The sequence below is a fragment of the Budorcas taxicolor genome, chromosome 10, assembly GCF_023091745.1.
Source record: "Budorcas taxicolor isolate Tak-1 chromosome 10, Takin1.1, whole genome shotgun sequence".
Lineage (NCBI taxonomy): Eukaryota > Metazoa > Chordata > Mammalia > Artiodactyla > Bovidae > Budorcas > Budorcas taxicolor.
Window position 1 is genome coordinate 38,581,210 of NC_068919.1, and position 18,248 is coordinate 38,599,457.

The window sequence follows — 18,248 nt, forward strand, 5'->3', positions numbered from 1 at the left end:
ATGAGCACTGTGAACAAAAATTTAATAATTTAAACCATTTCATTATGGTGATTAAGCTACTCTTAATAGGACATAGAATGGTGTAAAATACCTCTAGGCTTCTGTCACTTCCTAAATCACTATCCACACATTTTAAGAAGAAGCAAATTAACTGGGGATAGTAAATAATTTAAAAAGTTTTAATAAATGACTACTGTATAATTTTAACACATTGGCTAAGAACAAATCTCATTTGAAGATTTAGAACATTAAGCTAAGTGGACTGTTTCATTTTTTATGCAATATGAAAACAATTATACTATTTATACTTAGGCCTTACTACCTCTGCTCATCAATTACTAATTCAATTAATTCTTTAATTCTTTTGATTGGTTATTGTTTAATTGGACACAACCAAAACTTAACAAGGGAAAATATGCTTTCAGTTCAGTTCAGTCACTCAGTCGTGTCCGACTCTTTGCAACCCCATGAATCGCAGCACCCCAGGCCTCCCTGTCCATCAACAACTCCCGGAGTTCACTCAGACTCGCATCCATCAAGTCAGTGATGCCATTAAGCCATCTCATCCTCTGCCATCCCCTTCTTCTCCTGCCCCCAATCCCTCCCAGCATCAAAGTCTTTTCCAATGAGTCAACTCTTCGCATGAGGGGCCAAAGTACTGGAGTTTCAGCTTTAGCATCATTCCTTCCAAAGAAATCCCAGGGTTTATCTCCTTCAGAATGAACTGGTTGGATCTCCTTGCAGTCCAAGGGACTCTCAAGAGTCACATTTTTGTGTGTTTTTTTATCTATGATGACAATCTATTTTTCATTCTTTCATGTTTCAAAAATCATACAATTATATATAAATATATGTTTATATATATTTTTTATGTATATATATATATATATACATATTGTGTGTGTGCAAAATAGACTGTCATAGAACTTGTCAGTGTAATATATTTTAGGAAAGGAGATCTTAATAAACTCAAGTGTAGAGTTCGCATCCTGAAAAATGTGTTAGGTACAAGTTAGAATATCTGACATCTCCTCCCTTCATACACTTGGACATTTTCAGCTGTCAAACTGTTACGTGGCTAGTCATCAGATATTCCTGAACCCTAAATAATAAAGAACAAATTATACAAGAAGCAAGATATATATATATATATTTATATATATAAATATATTCCATATATGTATATATACATTCATTTGTTATATTTACTCAATGCATTTGCTGATTAGCTATAACATAAAATATATTATGCTGAGAATACAAAATGCATAAACTATAGCTTTATATATCAAATGGATATCTGATATATAAACTATATGAAATAACATTTTATATTCTATATGAATTATTAGCACATGTGGCACAGCTATCCCAATTAAGCACAAATACCATATTATTTTCATTCTTTTAAGAGATCACCATAAAAGTTAAAATGTTTATCATTTTAAAATGTTATCAAGATTTCTGCATGACTAGTTTTACAGGAATAAGCCTTAAGTAGTTAAGTCTTCTGGAGTTGTTACCAGTTATTTGTAACTGGCAGATGCTCAGACACATAACCAGATTCTTCAAAAGAGTTGGGAATACATGAAAGAGAGCTTTTTGAAAGACATTAGGGCATTCTCACCAGCAACTGGCCAGACTGCTGGCACTCAGCCTTTTTTCCTGGTAGGCTGGGGAACTTGCCTCTAAGAGGAAGTGTTGTTAGATTAAACCTTCTGCTCTGCAAAGCATCACCTTGGGATGCAAATACTTTCCTGTGCATTAAATGAATTTGGCTTTGCCTACCTATGTCTATTGATGTCTTTTAGTCAATTACATCCTTGTGACACTAGAGACAACTTTGCCTGTATTATCTTCATCTGATATTAACAGGATTGAATTTTAAGATCTGGTGCTGAACTTATTATATCTGAAATCTATTAGGAAGCAAAACCGGGGGAAATTAGATCACCAAAGGAATCCTAGAGGTTAGTATATTCTATGGAGATGAAAGATCCTGGCTCTTGAAATTTTAATTCAAAATTCCCTAGAGCCAATGGGTTCCACAGCCTCTATTTGTGTCACAGCTTCCACGGAGAGATTTCAGCAGAGTGAAAACGAATTGCCCAATAGCTTTAGGAACATTGAAACTTCCTGCATAGTTTCAGAGGAAAAGCATATTTCTGTGATTACTAACAAGAATGAAGTACTCCAAACTGTATCCACGTCCTGATTACCTAAGGGTGTCTCTTATTTATTGGGGAATTGAGGAGAGGTTTCTTTAAAATTTTGTTTTTCTTTCTGAAACTTGTTTTCACATGAACCTCCTACCCTATGAGCTTATTATCATGAGTATAAAGGCCAGTGAGAAAAAAAAGGTAACATTCAACTGTGGAATGGAACTTACCAATTAAGAGCTGCATTCTTTACAGATAAAACTAGTAAGATACTTGACAAGTATAAGTTTGCTTATCTACAGGACAAACAGCACATTGAAACCTGAGTTTCTAAAGTATAGGGACAGGAAAGGGTTAAACAACAGCCAGACCCTTTCTCCTCCCATTTACTCACACTCACAGTCCTCATACATAAACATGTGTGTTGTTATCTGTTGCAAACATAATCCTTCCATATTTCAATTATCTTTTCAAATTTAAAGTAAGATAATTCAATCTTCCAACATCTTTATGACTAATATAAAAATACATATTTTGGACTGATTTCTATTTTCCATTTTCTGTGTTAGAAAAGAACCACAAAAGAAAAGAACATCATTGCTTATTGAAGTGCATAGTTACTTCCAATTCATTCTTTTTCTTAAAGATTTTGCCACCATGTAAATAACAAATAATACCTCAACTAAATTTTACAGCAACATTCCTGGAGTTTGAACAGATTGTGCTTAGCTTGCTTCTTCTCTTCAGTATTACCCACACCACCTGCTATCCAAATTCCAGGGCATCATTCTCTAATAACCCAACACCAGTAACATTGTTAAATTTCTTAACTTCATGAGTTTAGGCATTTTTACACTAAAAGCAAATACAAAGCACACTATGTCTGCATTTTTTGTTAGCCCTTTCAATGAAAATAGTTAAAAATCTATCATTTTCAGCTCTCAGAGTTAAATACTTATCTGTTAGGAAAGTAAAGCAAAAAATCAGCACCTAATATCTGCCTGAATTATCTCAATATTACTACAATTATGTAATTTACTCTTACAATTTCAGATAGCAAACATAGCATTGCAATGATTAGGTCTCCACAATTTAAGCAAAGGACACCCTGAAATAGGTGAATAATTTGGGCAAAGGACAGGCAATTGCTGAAGCAGAAACATAAACAGTGAAAACAAAAGGATATTATAATCTGAATTAGCAATTACTTCCAATTTCCATTTTGCTTCATTGCACACAGCCAGTTTTTAACCATTAGGCTTGTTGATTCTTTGGCCTTAACCAATGACATAACACCATCATAATCATCACACGCATACTAATACAATTCTTTTCCATTAGTGTGTATTAGCTCAAATAATAGGCAGACTTAGGGAAATTATAGTTTAAATTGGGTAGCAATAATGTAGAAATATTGATTCCTAATCCAACTCCAAAAATTACCTAATTTTCTTCCCTTCTCCCCCCAATAGAAATACATAGAAAAAAATGTACTCACACTGCACGATGAGCTGCACCAAGGCTTCTCTTGGTTTCACGTTAAATCCATTATATTGGCTGGTCTGACATCGGTACATTCCTGACATTTCCCTAGACACATTCACAATCCTCAGTGTTCCATCATAACTCTCCATTTGCATATTCCCGTCAGGCATTGCGACTTCTTTATCCGCTCTAGACCAAAGGATGATGGGTTTAGGTTTTCCAGTTACTTGACACTGCAGTTCTATTGTGTCTCCTTCTCTGGTGACCAAAGGTGATTTTTCCTGTGGAACAGTCAGATTGGGTGGAACTTGAAATGGGAAAAAGAAAATTTTTCAAGGTTAGTATATACTGGTAAAGCATATTCAAACACAGAAAATCATAAGGAAACAATTTCTGCTGGTTGAAGAAGTGTGACAATTCAGATGACAAAAATAACAGAGACCTTGGGATAAGTGGCACATACCCTCATTTAAGTAATTCTAAATTGTTTTCATGTTCTCAAATGAGGACTTCAAACATTAGCAAGATAAATAAGCATTAAACTGGAATGCAAATGATCAACATAAGAACAATCTACTCCATAATTTGCCATTATCAACCATTAACTGGGTCTTTAACATCTGCATTTCACAAAACAGTGATCCTACTTGCTAAGGTAAGATTAAGTTTTTCAGTCTTCTGCTTCTTAGGCCATTATCTCTTACCCAAGGATGCTATAAGAAAGGGATAAGAGATATTATAGACTTAGTAGGTGCAGTAAATGCAATAGGAAGGGGAAAAAGAAGAACCTCTGATATAAAATCCAAAGTTCTGAAAACTGATTTAGAAACTGACCAAACTGCTAAGGTTTAGATTTTGTTCTCTCCCCTGAGAAAATGAAATGGAACAATGGATTACAATGGCATACTCTGACAACTGAATGTATCATTCTTTTCGATTTTTAATATTTTTTGACATTTGAATTTCATACGATTTGCCTTGAACACATTTTGAGATCATTGTAAATAGGTTGTCATGACATTGCCACTATTTCTATAAAATGTATTTCAAGTGAGTTTTGAAAAATATATTTCAATAATATAAGAATGTAATTTTCTCAAGTAAAGCTAATTTCTGATGTTGCCAAAGATATTTATTAGAAAATTAGGTTGATTTTTAAAAACTGTGTATGATTTATTTTGGCTGTGCTGGGTCTTTATCGTGTTGCGGCGGCTTCTCTAGTTGTGGTGCGTGGCTTCAGTAGTTGTGGTGTCCGGGCTTATAGTTGCAGTATGTGGGATCTTAGTTCTGCGACCAGGAATCAAACCCAGGTCTCCTGTACTGGGAGTGCAGATTCTTAGCCACTAGACCATCAGGGAAGTACTAGATTGATTTTATAGGAAGTTAACTTTACCACACTTGAAAACATGAACTAATAAAAGGGAAATATTATTCAATGAATGTTTAAATTTTTTTTAGAAAGGTATCTCCTGTTCCACTGGAAGACTTTTACTTCTCATACAAATGTACGTGAATTCAAAAGTATTTATACAATAGAGGATCTGTAAGAAAAGCATGGGCTAAATTAGAATGGCAGAATAAGAATAACCAGAAACATACACATAATTCTATCCTTGTGAAAATGTCATACATTTTCCCCTTTGGAGGTAATACTGCATATGAACAAAAAGGCAAAAATTTTATTTGCCCTTCTAGCATTACTGTGCTCCAGTGCTCAGGAACAAAACAAACACATTTAACCTTTAATATATTTTTCTACTCATGTTGAACTGTTTTCTTATACATACAGAAAACAAAATTTACAAAGTGATATCAGAATTAATTATTTTGCTGTTTAAATATCTTCATGACTACTTTTCCATTTAATTCCTTTACATTTACTTCTAGTTTAAAAAACTATTTAACCATGCACAGCATCTTAGAAATTAGAAAACATGAAACGTTTACCACTATCTTCTTGAAATATATATATACATTCTAGGAAATGGCATTAACAAAAACATGTTTAAATATGGTTGCATTAAAAAAAATCCTATATAATTAAATCATTTACTCTTGTAAATATAAACCACTAAATAATGTAGCTAAATAATTTGTTCTTTTTGAAATGAACCACCAGAGAATGATAACAATACTAAACAAGCATCACCTTGTAACAATAGGATCAAAAAGAAAGCTGAAATATTTATTCACCCTCCATGAGAAAGGATACAGAATAACAGCAATAACCTCAACATTTAACATTAATTATGCTCCTATTGTGTACCTGGCATAGTTAGGAATTTTACATTTTCATGAATTCTCATGACCATCCTTGAATCAAATGTTTAATATTAAAATTTAACAAGTTGAGAAAACTGAGAATAAGAGAAGATAAATATTTTGATTTGAGCAGAATTAAAACTGAGGCAAATTGATAGCAGGTGGCTGATGTAGAGATATGAACCCTGAAGCAGGCTTTAGCAAACTATGGTGTTTCAAAGGAACAACGAGTTAGCACTGGACTCCTCTCCTTTTGCTCATAATTACTTTGTTCCTATGGACAAACTGGAACAGTTTTCCCTGCTTATCTCTTGGTTGGCATCTCAGGGACAATAAAACAGTCTAGGTAGAAATGTGACGGAGCATGTAACACGTATGCTACAAATTACCTTATCTTTCTATACTGCATCTTATATATCTGCCTTAAATATCTATATATAAAAATACTAGAATAATTCCCATATATGGCAAAATAAATATCCAAATTATTTTACATTTGTACACAATAAATGAAAATAAATTATACATTAAAAGATTATTTAATGGAGTGTTATTTAAAATTGGAAAATTTCACCTCTTCCAAAAACAAGTCAAATGACCTTGGCCAAGCTTAAACACTCTGAGTATGAATTGCTTCATTTTTGAAACTAAGAATTGACATTTAACCAACTCCAAGGGTATTAATGTTCTGATTATAGGAACAAACAGTAAAACATTAAAGACAGAGAGGGCTAATAAAACTATCCATTTTCTGATTTAAAAAGATGAATATTCAAAGATCTTATTACATTAGGTCAGTCTAACAAAAAGAGATCCTTGGCTAGCTATATTCTTTTTATCATGCTAAATAGTTAAAAAAAAAAAAAAAAAACCTCCCTTGTAAATGTAATCATTTGTTAGATAAACTTTTCTCCTTTTGTAATAAAAATTATAGAAATGTAAACCTCAGTTTTAATCTAGGTAAGTTACATATTTATTTTTTAATATATTTGCTCATTTTAAAACAAATACCAAAGTCCAGTTAAAATACAGCTTATTTTCCACCCTTTCCATGATGTTTTTGAAATTTTTATTTCAGAGTTAACCCTTTCTTTAACAGCTTTCTTGGCTAAGAAGTTCCTAAAATGTGAAGTTTTTATAGGCTTCCCTCTTTCTCTCCACATTATATTTTCCATTTTCTAGAATGCTCTAAATTATCATTATTATTATATTTTTTTCTGTTAGGAGATTTTGTTTGTTCTCATGAATATCTCTCTGTATTGTAGGGTTATAATAAGAATTATAACTTTACCTCAAGATTCTTTCAGTCTGTAATTGCAGCCTACTATGATTTTCCAAAATTCTTGCAAGTCTTTAAACCTAAGCACTATTTCTTGACTTAGTTGATAGCTAATTATAAGGACACTTGATACGCTAATTAAAAACCATAGACTTTTCTTTGTTTAGCATTTATTCTAACTTATCACTTCCAATCAGCTGCTTTGGTTTGTCTATCAAAAATCTCTCTTATATCTACCCATTTCTTTTCATGGCTATTGGAAGATTTTTTAGTAAATTCATCATTATTTCTTCCTGTGACAATGTCCTAAGTGGTCTTTCTGTCACCAGTCTAATTCTTCCTGTCCTCCTGCTTCCCTGTCATAAGATTTATCATCAGAAACGCAATTATGTTTCTGTCACTATGAAAATTTCAATCCTCAGTGAGAGTGCTCATCCTAATTCTGCTTTAATTTAAAAAAAGAAACTGAAATCAGACTGACAGATTTTGAAAAAATCATGATATAGTCACATAATAGATTATGATACAGCATTTTCAAGTGATGATGTAATTAACCCACACTTATTGATAAAGATATTTATATTGTTATGCAAGAAAAGCATTCTTGTGAATAGTATGACCAGCTATAACCACTATTAATAAGTGAGTAAAAGATGTTACTGAACAGTATATACCGTATCATATTTTTATATAGAAAAGACACATGCCAATGAATGTCAGCAGAGACCTTCTTAGAGGGGAGAATATACATGATTCACCTTTATATTTGCAGAATCCCCCACTCTCTTTTGCAGTCTCTGAGCTAATAGGAACTCAGTAAAAATGTTTATACCAAATGTACAAATTAAGACAGTGAGGCAGTTGATCACTGGGTTAGAGAGGAAAACAAGACTTACACAGGGGAAAATGTAGAGGAAAAGAAAGCCTAGAAGGAACTATGCTGAAACACTAACAGTAGTTCTCTCTGAATGTGGAATTATTGGTAAGTTTTATTTTTGGTATATTTTTCTTCATCTTTCACTCTTCTATAATATGTGCTATGCATATTAGCATATTGTAGGGTACAAGAACTCAGAGAAACTTAAAACGTTAATGCAGCCTATTTTCCAAAGCTCATTTGATGAAAACTCCACTTTTCAATAACAACAAGAGTGTCACTCCAGATACACGGATCTAGACAACACAGCCTTAGAAACGCTCTTCTAGAATCACTCACTCCTACAACATTCATTTACTTACAGTTCCACTGACCTTGAACCTCAGCGCTCTTGCAGTTCTTCCCTGTGTTCAGCAAGTCTGGCCCTGTCTTCTGGCACTCCTGCTTGTCCCATGTGTAGAGATTCAGTTCAAAGCTACCACTTAGGTGATAACTTTGCCCACCCCTCGGCTGAGCTGGTTGTTCACTTTTCTTGACCACATATTGGGTTTATACTCACTTCAGCTGTACTCATGGCTTCACTCTGTATTTTCTCCCATGTCTATATCCCTGACCACACAGCTCTGAGAAGGCACAGAATGTCTTGCTCTATCTCTAAAGCCTGATGCCCTACTTTTCTGGTTGGCACAAACCAGGAAGTTATGAAATAACTGAGGAAGGAAGAAGGAGAGAGAGAGAGCAAAAGGAGTTAAGACGGAGAAAAGATAAAATGCTAAGACTATAACAGAAAGAAAAGTGAAAGTTGCTCAGTCGTATCACATTCTTTGTGACCCCATGGACTACACAGTCTATGAAATTCTCCAGGCCAGAATACTGGAGTATTCTCCCTTCTCCAGAATACTTTCCCTTCTCCAGGGGATCTTCCCAATCCAGGGATTGAACCCAGGTCTTCTACATCGCAGGCGGATTCTTTACCAGCTGAGCCACCAGGAAAGTCCATAACAGAAATAAATATGATAGATAAAAATCATGAATATTTTTTAAAAAGCAATAATGACCAAATGTAATAATTCTACAATTATTTCAACTAGCAGAATTTCCACTAAAATATATTGTTAATATAGATTTCAAATGTAGTAGTTATTGAGATCTGGGGAGGTATGTGAGAGTTAAGGGGATCTTTCTGATGGCTCAAAAGGTAAAGAATCTGCCTGCAATTCAGGAGACACCAGTTTGATCCCTGGTTTGGGAAGAAATGGAAGTGGCTTCCAACTCCTGTATTCTTACCTAGAGAATTCCATGGACTGAGGAGTCTGGCAGGCTACAGTCCATGGGATCTCAAAGAGAGTTAAGAGAGTCAAAAATGGGCTCTTGCAGTTTTCCTTTTCTTTCACTTTTCATTTAAGATTTGGATAGATAAATTGTAAACTAAAAACAAACAAACAACAAAAGTGCCAACAAGATATATTATTTAATTTGGTCATAATGGTTTTTATGTTCTTTCTCTAATCAACTAAGTTATTTTTTATTAAAATATTGACTCATAACAAAAACATCAAATTAAGGAGAAATGTAAGAAATGTCTACAGCTTGGTTTATTCATATTACATTTGCTAGAAAAATGTTTCTCCTATTGAAAACACAAAGATACATATAGTCTCTGGTACATAGCCTATAATACGCTGACCTTGCTTTGATTTTTCTTATCTAAAATGCTATTGTAGGAGATGCTATAATCAAAGAGACTTCAAAAACATGATATGGCACCAAAACTTCTCATTCCAAACATAACAAAAAATAGGCAAGTAATTTGAGCAAACTGGTTTTCTGTCAACTTTTCCATTGTATCACAGGCTGTAAACTAAAGCAAGTGTAGAAAATAAAAATGCTTTCATTTCTTCATTAGGAAGGAAGGTGAGGAAATTCAATCTTAGCTTTTACTCAAAAAATGGCAGGCTTATTTTCCTCACTCAAAAGAATACAGGGGAAAGTTAGTTAATCTCAACTATATGAGAAAATATGCTGTTAGAAACAAAAAAAAAATCAGAATATGCTTATTATGAGCCTATTGCTTTAAAATATATAAATTTGTATAGTGTATTTTAATAGTAGATATTTAAATAAGATCCATTTCTTTAATACAAAAATTGTAATAAACTAATAAGTGGAATTTGTCTCCAGAAGGACATCCAGATTCATATTTTCAAGAATCCTAAAATAAGTATGGCACTAATTTAATTATATTTGAATTTTAGGGAGAAGTAATTTATAACACATATGTATGTTTTAGAGTGGAATGTATAATCGATATTTAAAACATAAATAAATAAGACCAAAATAATATTTTGTGTTTATAAAAATGAACCTCAGAAATAAAAATTCAAGCATGCTCATGCTGACTAGGTCTATGTAAACACACGTAAAAAAGTTAAGACTCAAGAAAATAGTGAATTTGTAGATTTAACTAATCCAAATGAACCGAATTTATTGTATTTTTTTAACCTTCAAAAACAACAAGTGAAGTAAAACTTTCCTGTAGACTTCATGTGAGTTTCAAGCTTAGTGACCTAGTGATTGAAACTCAAAGGTTAGAAAAGTCCTTAATTTAGACCTCAAAATTTTAAAGGAAACATATTCTCTCACACTTGAGTGCTTTGTCAGTGTCTAAGTCAGCAGTTGTTTCCCGCCCCCCGCCCCCCGGCCCCCCATGTAACATATTACACATTAGCTTTGTAAGCATGTGGAGAAGGAAATGGCAATCCACTCCAGTGCCCTTTCCTGGAGAATCCCATGGACAGAGGAGCCTGGTAGGCTACAGTCCATGGTGTCGCAAGGAGTCAGACACGACTGAACAACTTCACTTTCACTTTCTTGAAGCATGAGACTTGCCCATGGATATAGTTGGATTTAGAGGTTTGAAAAATCAAAAAATGATTTTACATGAAGGTATAGAATTGAAAGATGGGGAAACAGTGGAAAAGGTGGCTGACTTTATTTTGGGGGGCTCCAAAATCACTGCAGATGGTGATTGCAGCCATGAAATTAAAAGTTATGACCAACCTAGACAGCATATTAAACAGCAGAGACATTACTTTGTCAATAAAGGTCTGTCTAGTCAAGGCTAAGGTTTTTCCAATAGTCATATATGGATGTGAGAGTTGGAATATAAAAAAACCTGAATGCCGAAGAACTGATGCTTTTAAACTGTGGTGTTGGAGAAGACTCTTGAGAGTCTTTTGGACTGCAAGGAGATCCAATCAGTCCATTCTGAACGAGATCAATCCTGAGTGTTCATTGGAAGGACTGATGCTAAAGCTGAAACTCCAGTACTTTGTCCACCTAATGTGAAGAGCTGACTCATTGGAAAAGACCCTGATGCTGGGAAAGATTGAAGATGAGAGGAGAAGGGGACGACAGAGGATGAGATGGCTGGATGGCATCACCGACTCAATGGACATGAGTTTTCGGTAGACTCCAAAAGTTGGTGATAGACAGGAGGCCTGGCGTGCTGCAGTTCATGGGGTCACAAAGAGTCGGACACGACTGAGTGACTGAACTGAACTGTAAGAACTGAATGGGCCTCCCAAGTGGCTCAGTAGGAAAAGAATCTACCTGTAATGCAGGAGATGCAGGATAAGCGGGTTCAATCCTTGGGTCAGGAAGATCCTCTGTAGAAGGAATGGAAACCCACTCAAGTATTCTTGGCTGGAGGATCCCATGAACAGAGGAAACTGAAGGGTCCATAGGGTCACAAAAGTCGGACATGGCTGAAGGGACTGAGCACACATGCAAAGAACTAAATCGCTTGCAATTGCAACAGGTATCAATGGCATATCAGTAATGCGTTTTAGTAATGGACTATGGGTTAAGTATGGAGAAGGAAATAGCAACCTACTCCAGTTTCTTGCCTTGAGAATTCCATGGACAGAAGAGCCAGGCAGGCTTACAGTTCATGGGGTCACAAAGAGTCGGACACGACTGAATGACTGACATACACACGTAGGTTAAGTAAGATAAGCCTGTGGTTAAGTGCAATCGTCAGCATCTGGTTCTAACTACACTCAATTTTCTTCCATTCAATTAAGTATCTTCAATCTAAGAGAGAATAATATCTTAACTATAAACTAGGTTTTAAGACCTTTACATACTAATGGTTGAAATATTTTAATTATCATGTACCTTGTACAGCTATGAACACATTTTGATGAACATACCACTAAGATTTGGAATAACATCCTTAATATATGGAATTTATAAGTGGCCATTAGAAAACATTTGTATGATATAAAGCAAATCTGATAATTCCCTTCAATATAAAAATAATTCTAATCCAAATATCCAAAATAGTTTTTAAACAAATAAGCTTGAATCATTTTCTTAATAATTTGTGTCAATTAAAATATCTAGTAAGATGTGTTTGAAAGATATTCAAGGTGACAAAAGAAATCCAACATGCTAAAGTGAAAGTGAAAGTGAAGTCGCTCAGTCGTGTCCAACTCTTTGCAACCCCACGGACTGTAGCCTATCAGGCTCCTCTGTCCATGGGATTTTCCAGGCAAGAGTGCTGGAGTAGATTGCCATTTCCTTCTCCAGGGGATCTTGCTGACCCAGGAATCAAACCCAGGTCTCCCACATTGCAGGCAGACGCTTTACCATCTGAGCCACCAGGGAAGCTCACTTATTAATGAGCTTCTCATATACGCTTTCTTTCAGAGACCATGATGGGTAACAATATTTGATGAAAGACAGCAACACTCGAAAGCTCATTTCTCATGACAGAAATAAAGGTTGCCAATAGATACTTCCTGTTTTGTAAAAAAATGGAGATAATATGGTGATTTATATGATATGCAGTACACAGAGTACTTCTGCAGTTTTTTTTTTAAATATGAAGAATATCCCAGAGCCATAGGTTAATATGGTATAATAATATATTGTGTTGCTGCACTTTCTTCTGAATTATCTTCGCCTTTATAAATCACTAAAATCTAATTGATGATTTTTTCTCTCTTGTTCTAAAAAGATCTTAGTATTTCTGAACTAATCTTCCTTTAAAATATTATTCTACAGTTCAAATAGCGTCAGCAGCTCCCCATTTTCTAGAACTAGGCTAAATTCCATTGTTTGTTTTCCATCTTACCTTCCACCATTATTAATTTATAGTGCTTCTGTGAAAAGCTCTCTATTCAACTTAGGTTACTTTTGGTCTGCTTTTGGGCTTCCCTGGTGGCTCAGATGGTAAAAAATTTGCCTGCAATGCAGGAGACCCGGGATTGATCCCTGGGTTGGGAAAATCCCCTGGAGCAGGGAACGGCTACCCCTGGAGAAGGGAATGGCTACCCACTCCAGTATTCTTGCCTGGAGAATTCCATTTACTAAGGAGACAGGTGCCAGGCTACAGTCCATGGGATTTTAAAACGTCGGACACCGCTGAGTAACTAACACTTTCACTTTGGTTGGCTTAACACTTGGCTCATTTCCTACTCATTGCCTTCCATCTTTCCCTGTAGGAATGACTCTTCCAAAACAATTCGCATCCAATGATTCCCAATTCTTCTAAGGTCCCACTGAAACTTCCTATTCTCTTAAGCCTTTCCTAATTTCTGCATCTTTGTATCACACTCCACATCTCTGAGTAACAGTATGCCTGACTTACTCTATCAATGTATCATGACAAAATGTCTACTCCCTTTTACATGTAGGTAAAACATTCTAAGGTAAGTATCAGATTTTATCTATTTCTGCAGAAATGGCTCCCAGACCTTGTGATGTGCTGTTTTAGAGGTGCTTAATACATTTTTGATTGATTGATGGAGCACCAATCAAGGTTACTAAGCAACCACAGTAAGAAAACTATTGATGAATAATCACCACTTGATTATTTGAGCTTAGTTATAAAGTATATGAATTTCAAGATCATTTTTTTACCCATGAACTCTATTTTTAACTGAAAAAAAAAACCCACAAAAACAATAGGCTTCATAAAGTTAGGTCTTATGCTAGATTTTAATTTGGGCACAGTAAAGATGCTTGAGAGTCCCTTGGACTGCAAGGAGATCCAACCAGTCCATTCTGAAGGAGATCAGCCCTGGGATTTCTTTGGAAGGAATGATGCTAAAGCTGAAACTCCAGTACTTTGGCCACCTTATGCGAAGAGTTGACCCATTGGAAAAGACTCTGATGCTGGGAAGGATTGGGGGCAGGAGGAGAAGGGGATGACAGAGGATGAGATGGCTGGATGGCATCACTGACTCGATGGACGTTGAGTCTGAATGAACTCCGGGAGTTGGTGATGGACAGGGAGGCCTGGTGTGCCACGATTCATGGGGTTGCAAAGAGTCAGACACGACTGAGCAACTGAACTAACTAAAGTTGCAAGGAAGTAAAATATTAGAAATATTTGGTAGTAGTGAGTAATTTGTCTATGTTGTGGCTTTCCCCCATCATCAGTAAAGAAAAGGCTAGTTGGCTTTACAACAGAATGTCAGTTTAGACCCATATTTTAAGATTTGTATTACTTACAGTCTTTTTTGTAAATCACATATGAAATAGATATATTTTTAAACATGCCATCATACCATATGGCAAGCTTACTGTTTCTGTCCATGATATGAATAAGCATAAATACTTCTCTTATCATATGCTGTGGATAAAAACTGTCCTTTTTGCACTGACACACACTTTTTTTTTTTACTGACTCACCCATAATAAAGCAGAAGATGCTAATAAAGCAAGATTGACAGTGATTTACAAATCTAGCTACAGAGCAGGATGAAAGCATGCATTAAAAACAAACATGAGATTAAAATACCACGATGTGTGCTTTTGGAAATTCTAAAGGGAAATGGGCATGCATACACCCACATAAACACACAACACACATGCAAAATGCTTATTTTTTTTAAAGAGTTAAAGAAAATCTCATTATAAGGGTATTGCTAGTGATTTGAAATCTATGGGAGGAGGCAAGATTCTGAGGAGTAGCAACTGCAGAAAGTTTAGTATTAGAAGATGGAGGACATGCAGTGAGTGTCACTCAATCAGGATAACGGGTTTGGCAGGCAACAGTTGTGGCTGTTCCAACTCCCCTCTCCCAGCAGGTGCTGCTATGGCACAAGAATTGTCTCCAAGGGCTTCAGTGGAACACAAAGTATAAGATGAAACAGCAACACAGAAAATAAGTCCCTGAGTGGCATTCATATTTTCTCTGCTAAACAAGATACAGGTCCAGTTGCAAATAAACACAGGTTCTATCTTCGCTGCCTCACAAACAGATCAGTAAATGGGGCTTTAAGCTGGGGATGCTTATGTAGCATTTGCTTAGATTTAGTTTTCAAGTATCTTGAATTGTTATGATTTCTCATAGTCTGGTTTTCTAACTTGAGCTCATAATAAAATATTTTACAGAATCATTAATAGAAATCTATGTCAAGAAGACAATGTTTTGCTGATATTCTGGGGCAAAGATGTGAAAGCATATCTTTTTTTTTTTTTTTTTCCTGGGTTTAACTTCTCTTCCCTGACTTATTGTATGTTTCTCATATACTGAAATACAGAAATGAATGATGGTCACTGACTGAATATGTAAAGTATTGCAAGTGAAACACTTGTTTTCTTTGGAACAGCAACAACAACAAAAATGAGACCAAGATCATTCTGCTTGCTGGTAACTCAAATTATGTTAACCTTTTAGCAAACTAGGAATCTGAACTAGACTGAGAATGTTGGAAGATACGGACCACAAAAGAAGCACTTGCTTTTATTCTTTAATAAGAAAGGAGATATTATAATAGTCAAAACAGCAAATAAAATGCTAAGATTTTAATTATTTAGAAAAGAAAGAATCATGGTTTTGCATTGTAGACTTTGCCATTTGATTTTGGAATACATTCTTAAATAAATGTAGTTACATTACACATCATTTTAATGTGCATTTCTTGCTTTACGTTGTTTTACTTGTTGTTTATTTTATATTTATTTTAGACTAGGGAAATGATGTTAGACAAAAGCAAATTCAAGTGATTTTCTTATTTGAGTTTGAAATGGGTCATAAAGCAGCAGAGACAACTTACAACATCAACAATGCATTTGGCCCAGGGACTGCTATTGAACATATAGTGCAAGGGTGGTTCAAAAAGTTTTGCAAAGGAGATGAGAGCCTTAAAGATGATGATCATGGTGGGTGGCCATCAGAAGTTGACAATGACCAATTGAGAGGATCACTGAAGCTGATCCTCTTAAAACTACACAAGAAGTTGTCGAAGAACTCAACCTCAACCATTCTATGGTCATTTGGCATTTGAAACAAATTGTAAAGGTGAAAAAACTCAATAAGGGGGTGCCTCTGAGCCGACCACAAATCAAAAAATTGTCAATTTGAAATGTCATCTTCTCTTCTTCCATGCAACAACAAACCATTTCTCAATTGGATTGTGACAGGTGACAATAAGTTGATTTTTTATATCAACCAGTGACGACCAGCTATGTGGTTGGACTGAGAAGAAACTCCAAAGCACTTCCCAAAGTCAAAGTTGCACCAAAAGAAAGCCACGGTCACTGTTTGGTGGTCTGCTGCCAATCCACTACAGCTTTCTGAATTCTGGCAAAACCATTACAACTGAGAAGTGTGCTCAGCAAATCAATTAGATGAACCGAAAACTGCAATACCTGAAGCCAGCATTGGTCAACAGAAAGGGCCCAATTCTTCAGCACAACACCCTACCACACACAGCACAACCAATGCTTCTAAAGTTGAATGAATTTGGCTATGAAGTGTTGCCTCATTCGCCATATTCACCTGATCTCTTACCAACTGACTACCACTACTTCAAACATCTAGACAACTTTTTGCAGGGAAAATGCTTCCTCAACCAACAGGAGGCAGAAAACACTTTCCAAGAGTTCATCAAATCCCGAAGCACAGATTTTTACGCTACAGGAAAAAACAAACTTATTTCTCATTGATAAAAATGTATTGATAGTAATGATTTCTCTTTTGATTAATAAAGATGTGTTTGACCCCAGTTATAATGATTTAAAATTCACAGTCTAAAACAGCAATTACTTTATTAGTAATTTACTTCGTATTTAACAACCTAAAAACTAAGATATCATCAGGTCATTTGATGAAAAGGTAATCAATCTATAACCATTTCTGGGAAATAAAGGGCCAATTCCTCAACTCTCTACTGTTAATCAAGTTCAACATCATATTTGGTATATGTTATTTTTTAAATAATGCAGAATAAAGCTGGAAAACATAGTTATTTAGGGATAAGAAATTGATTAAGAATTTAAACTTTAAAAGTTGAATATCACATTCTAAACATATACAAACTAAAACTGTCAAGCAGGAGAGTCCTAGAGCTTAAGAGTTAGCTCAGATAGTCCCAAATTCATAGAATGTTGATATTTCATAATACAGTTGTGCTCTTGCCTACTTACTCTAAAAATACTGTGCCATGATTTGTCCAAATACATTTAAATATATATATAAATGCACTACCGCTTAAATTAACACTTTGGAGTAACAAAGGCAGATCTGTATATATGAAAACATGCACTAGGCAGGACTTATTACCAATTCATTTTAATATACCTTTGTCAGCCCCTCAAATAGGTACATATGCTTAAGACTGGGGCAAGAGAGATAAATTAGACCTTTAACTACTTTTAGAACTTACAGTGTGCATGATGAAAGCTGATAAATAAGGAGAATTCTCAGTAACTGATCATTGTTCATAATCGTTTTTAAGTCAGAAGGCCTTTTTAAATTGAGATGCAGAGTTCGGAACAGTTGTAAGTGTACAAGATCAGAAATTTTACCTGGACTCAGTGACTACCACTTACTAACTGTACAACCTTGATTTGTCTTTGTTTTCTCATCAGCAAACAAGGCTGATGAAAAGAATTTGATGAGAATTTAAAAATAAAATGGCATAAGTTACATTAGAGCATCCTGTGAAGTGAAACATATTTCAAGTTTTATAATATACTTTTAAAGAGCAAGACTCAGGTCTGGCAGCCTGGATTCAGCTCTACCACCTACTAACTGAATAACCTTGGGAAAGTTAGCTAACCAGTATCTTAGTTTAACTAAAGTGAGCATAATATTACTTACTTCAATTTTATTTTTTAGTATTAAACAGTATAATATACTTAAAATCTTGACCATAAGGTCTATCAT

The 18,248-nt window shown here is 35.0% G+C and overlaps 1 protein-coding gene across 1 annotated transcript in view; it reads right to left on the minus strand.

Annotated features, from left to right (window-relative positions):
- The window catches only part of MDGA2 (MAM domain containing glycosylphosphatidylinositol anchor 2), a 918,782-nt gene that overhangs the window by 225,812 nt on the left and 674,722 nt on the right, over positions 1-18,248 (minus strand). Inside the window, exon 8 of the mRNA XM_052646754.1 lies at positions 3,658-3,951. Within this exon, the coding sequence (XP_052502714.1) occupies positions 3,658-3,951 (294 nt within the window). The remainder of the gene's footprint in view (positions 1-3,657; positions 3,952-18,248) is intronic.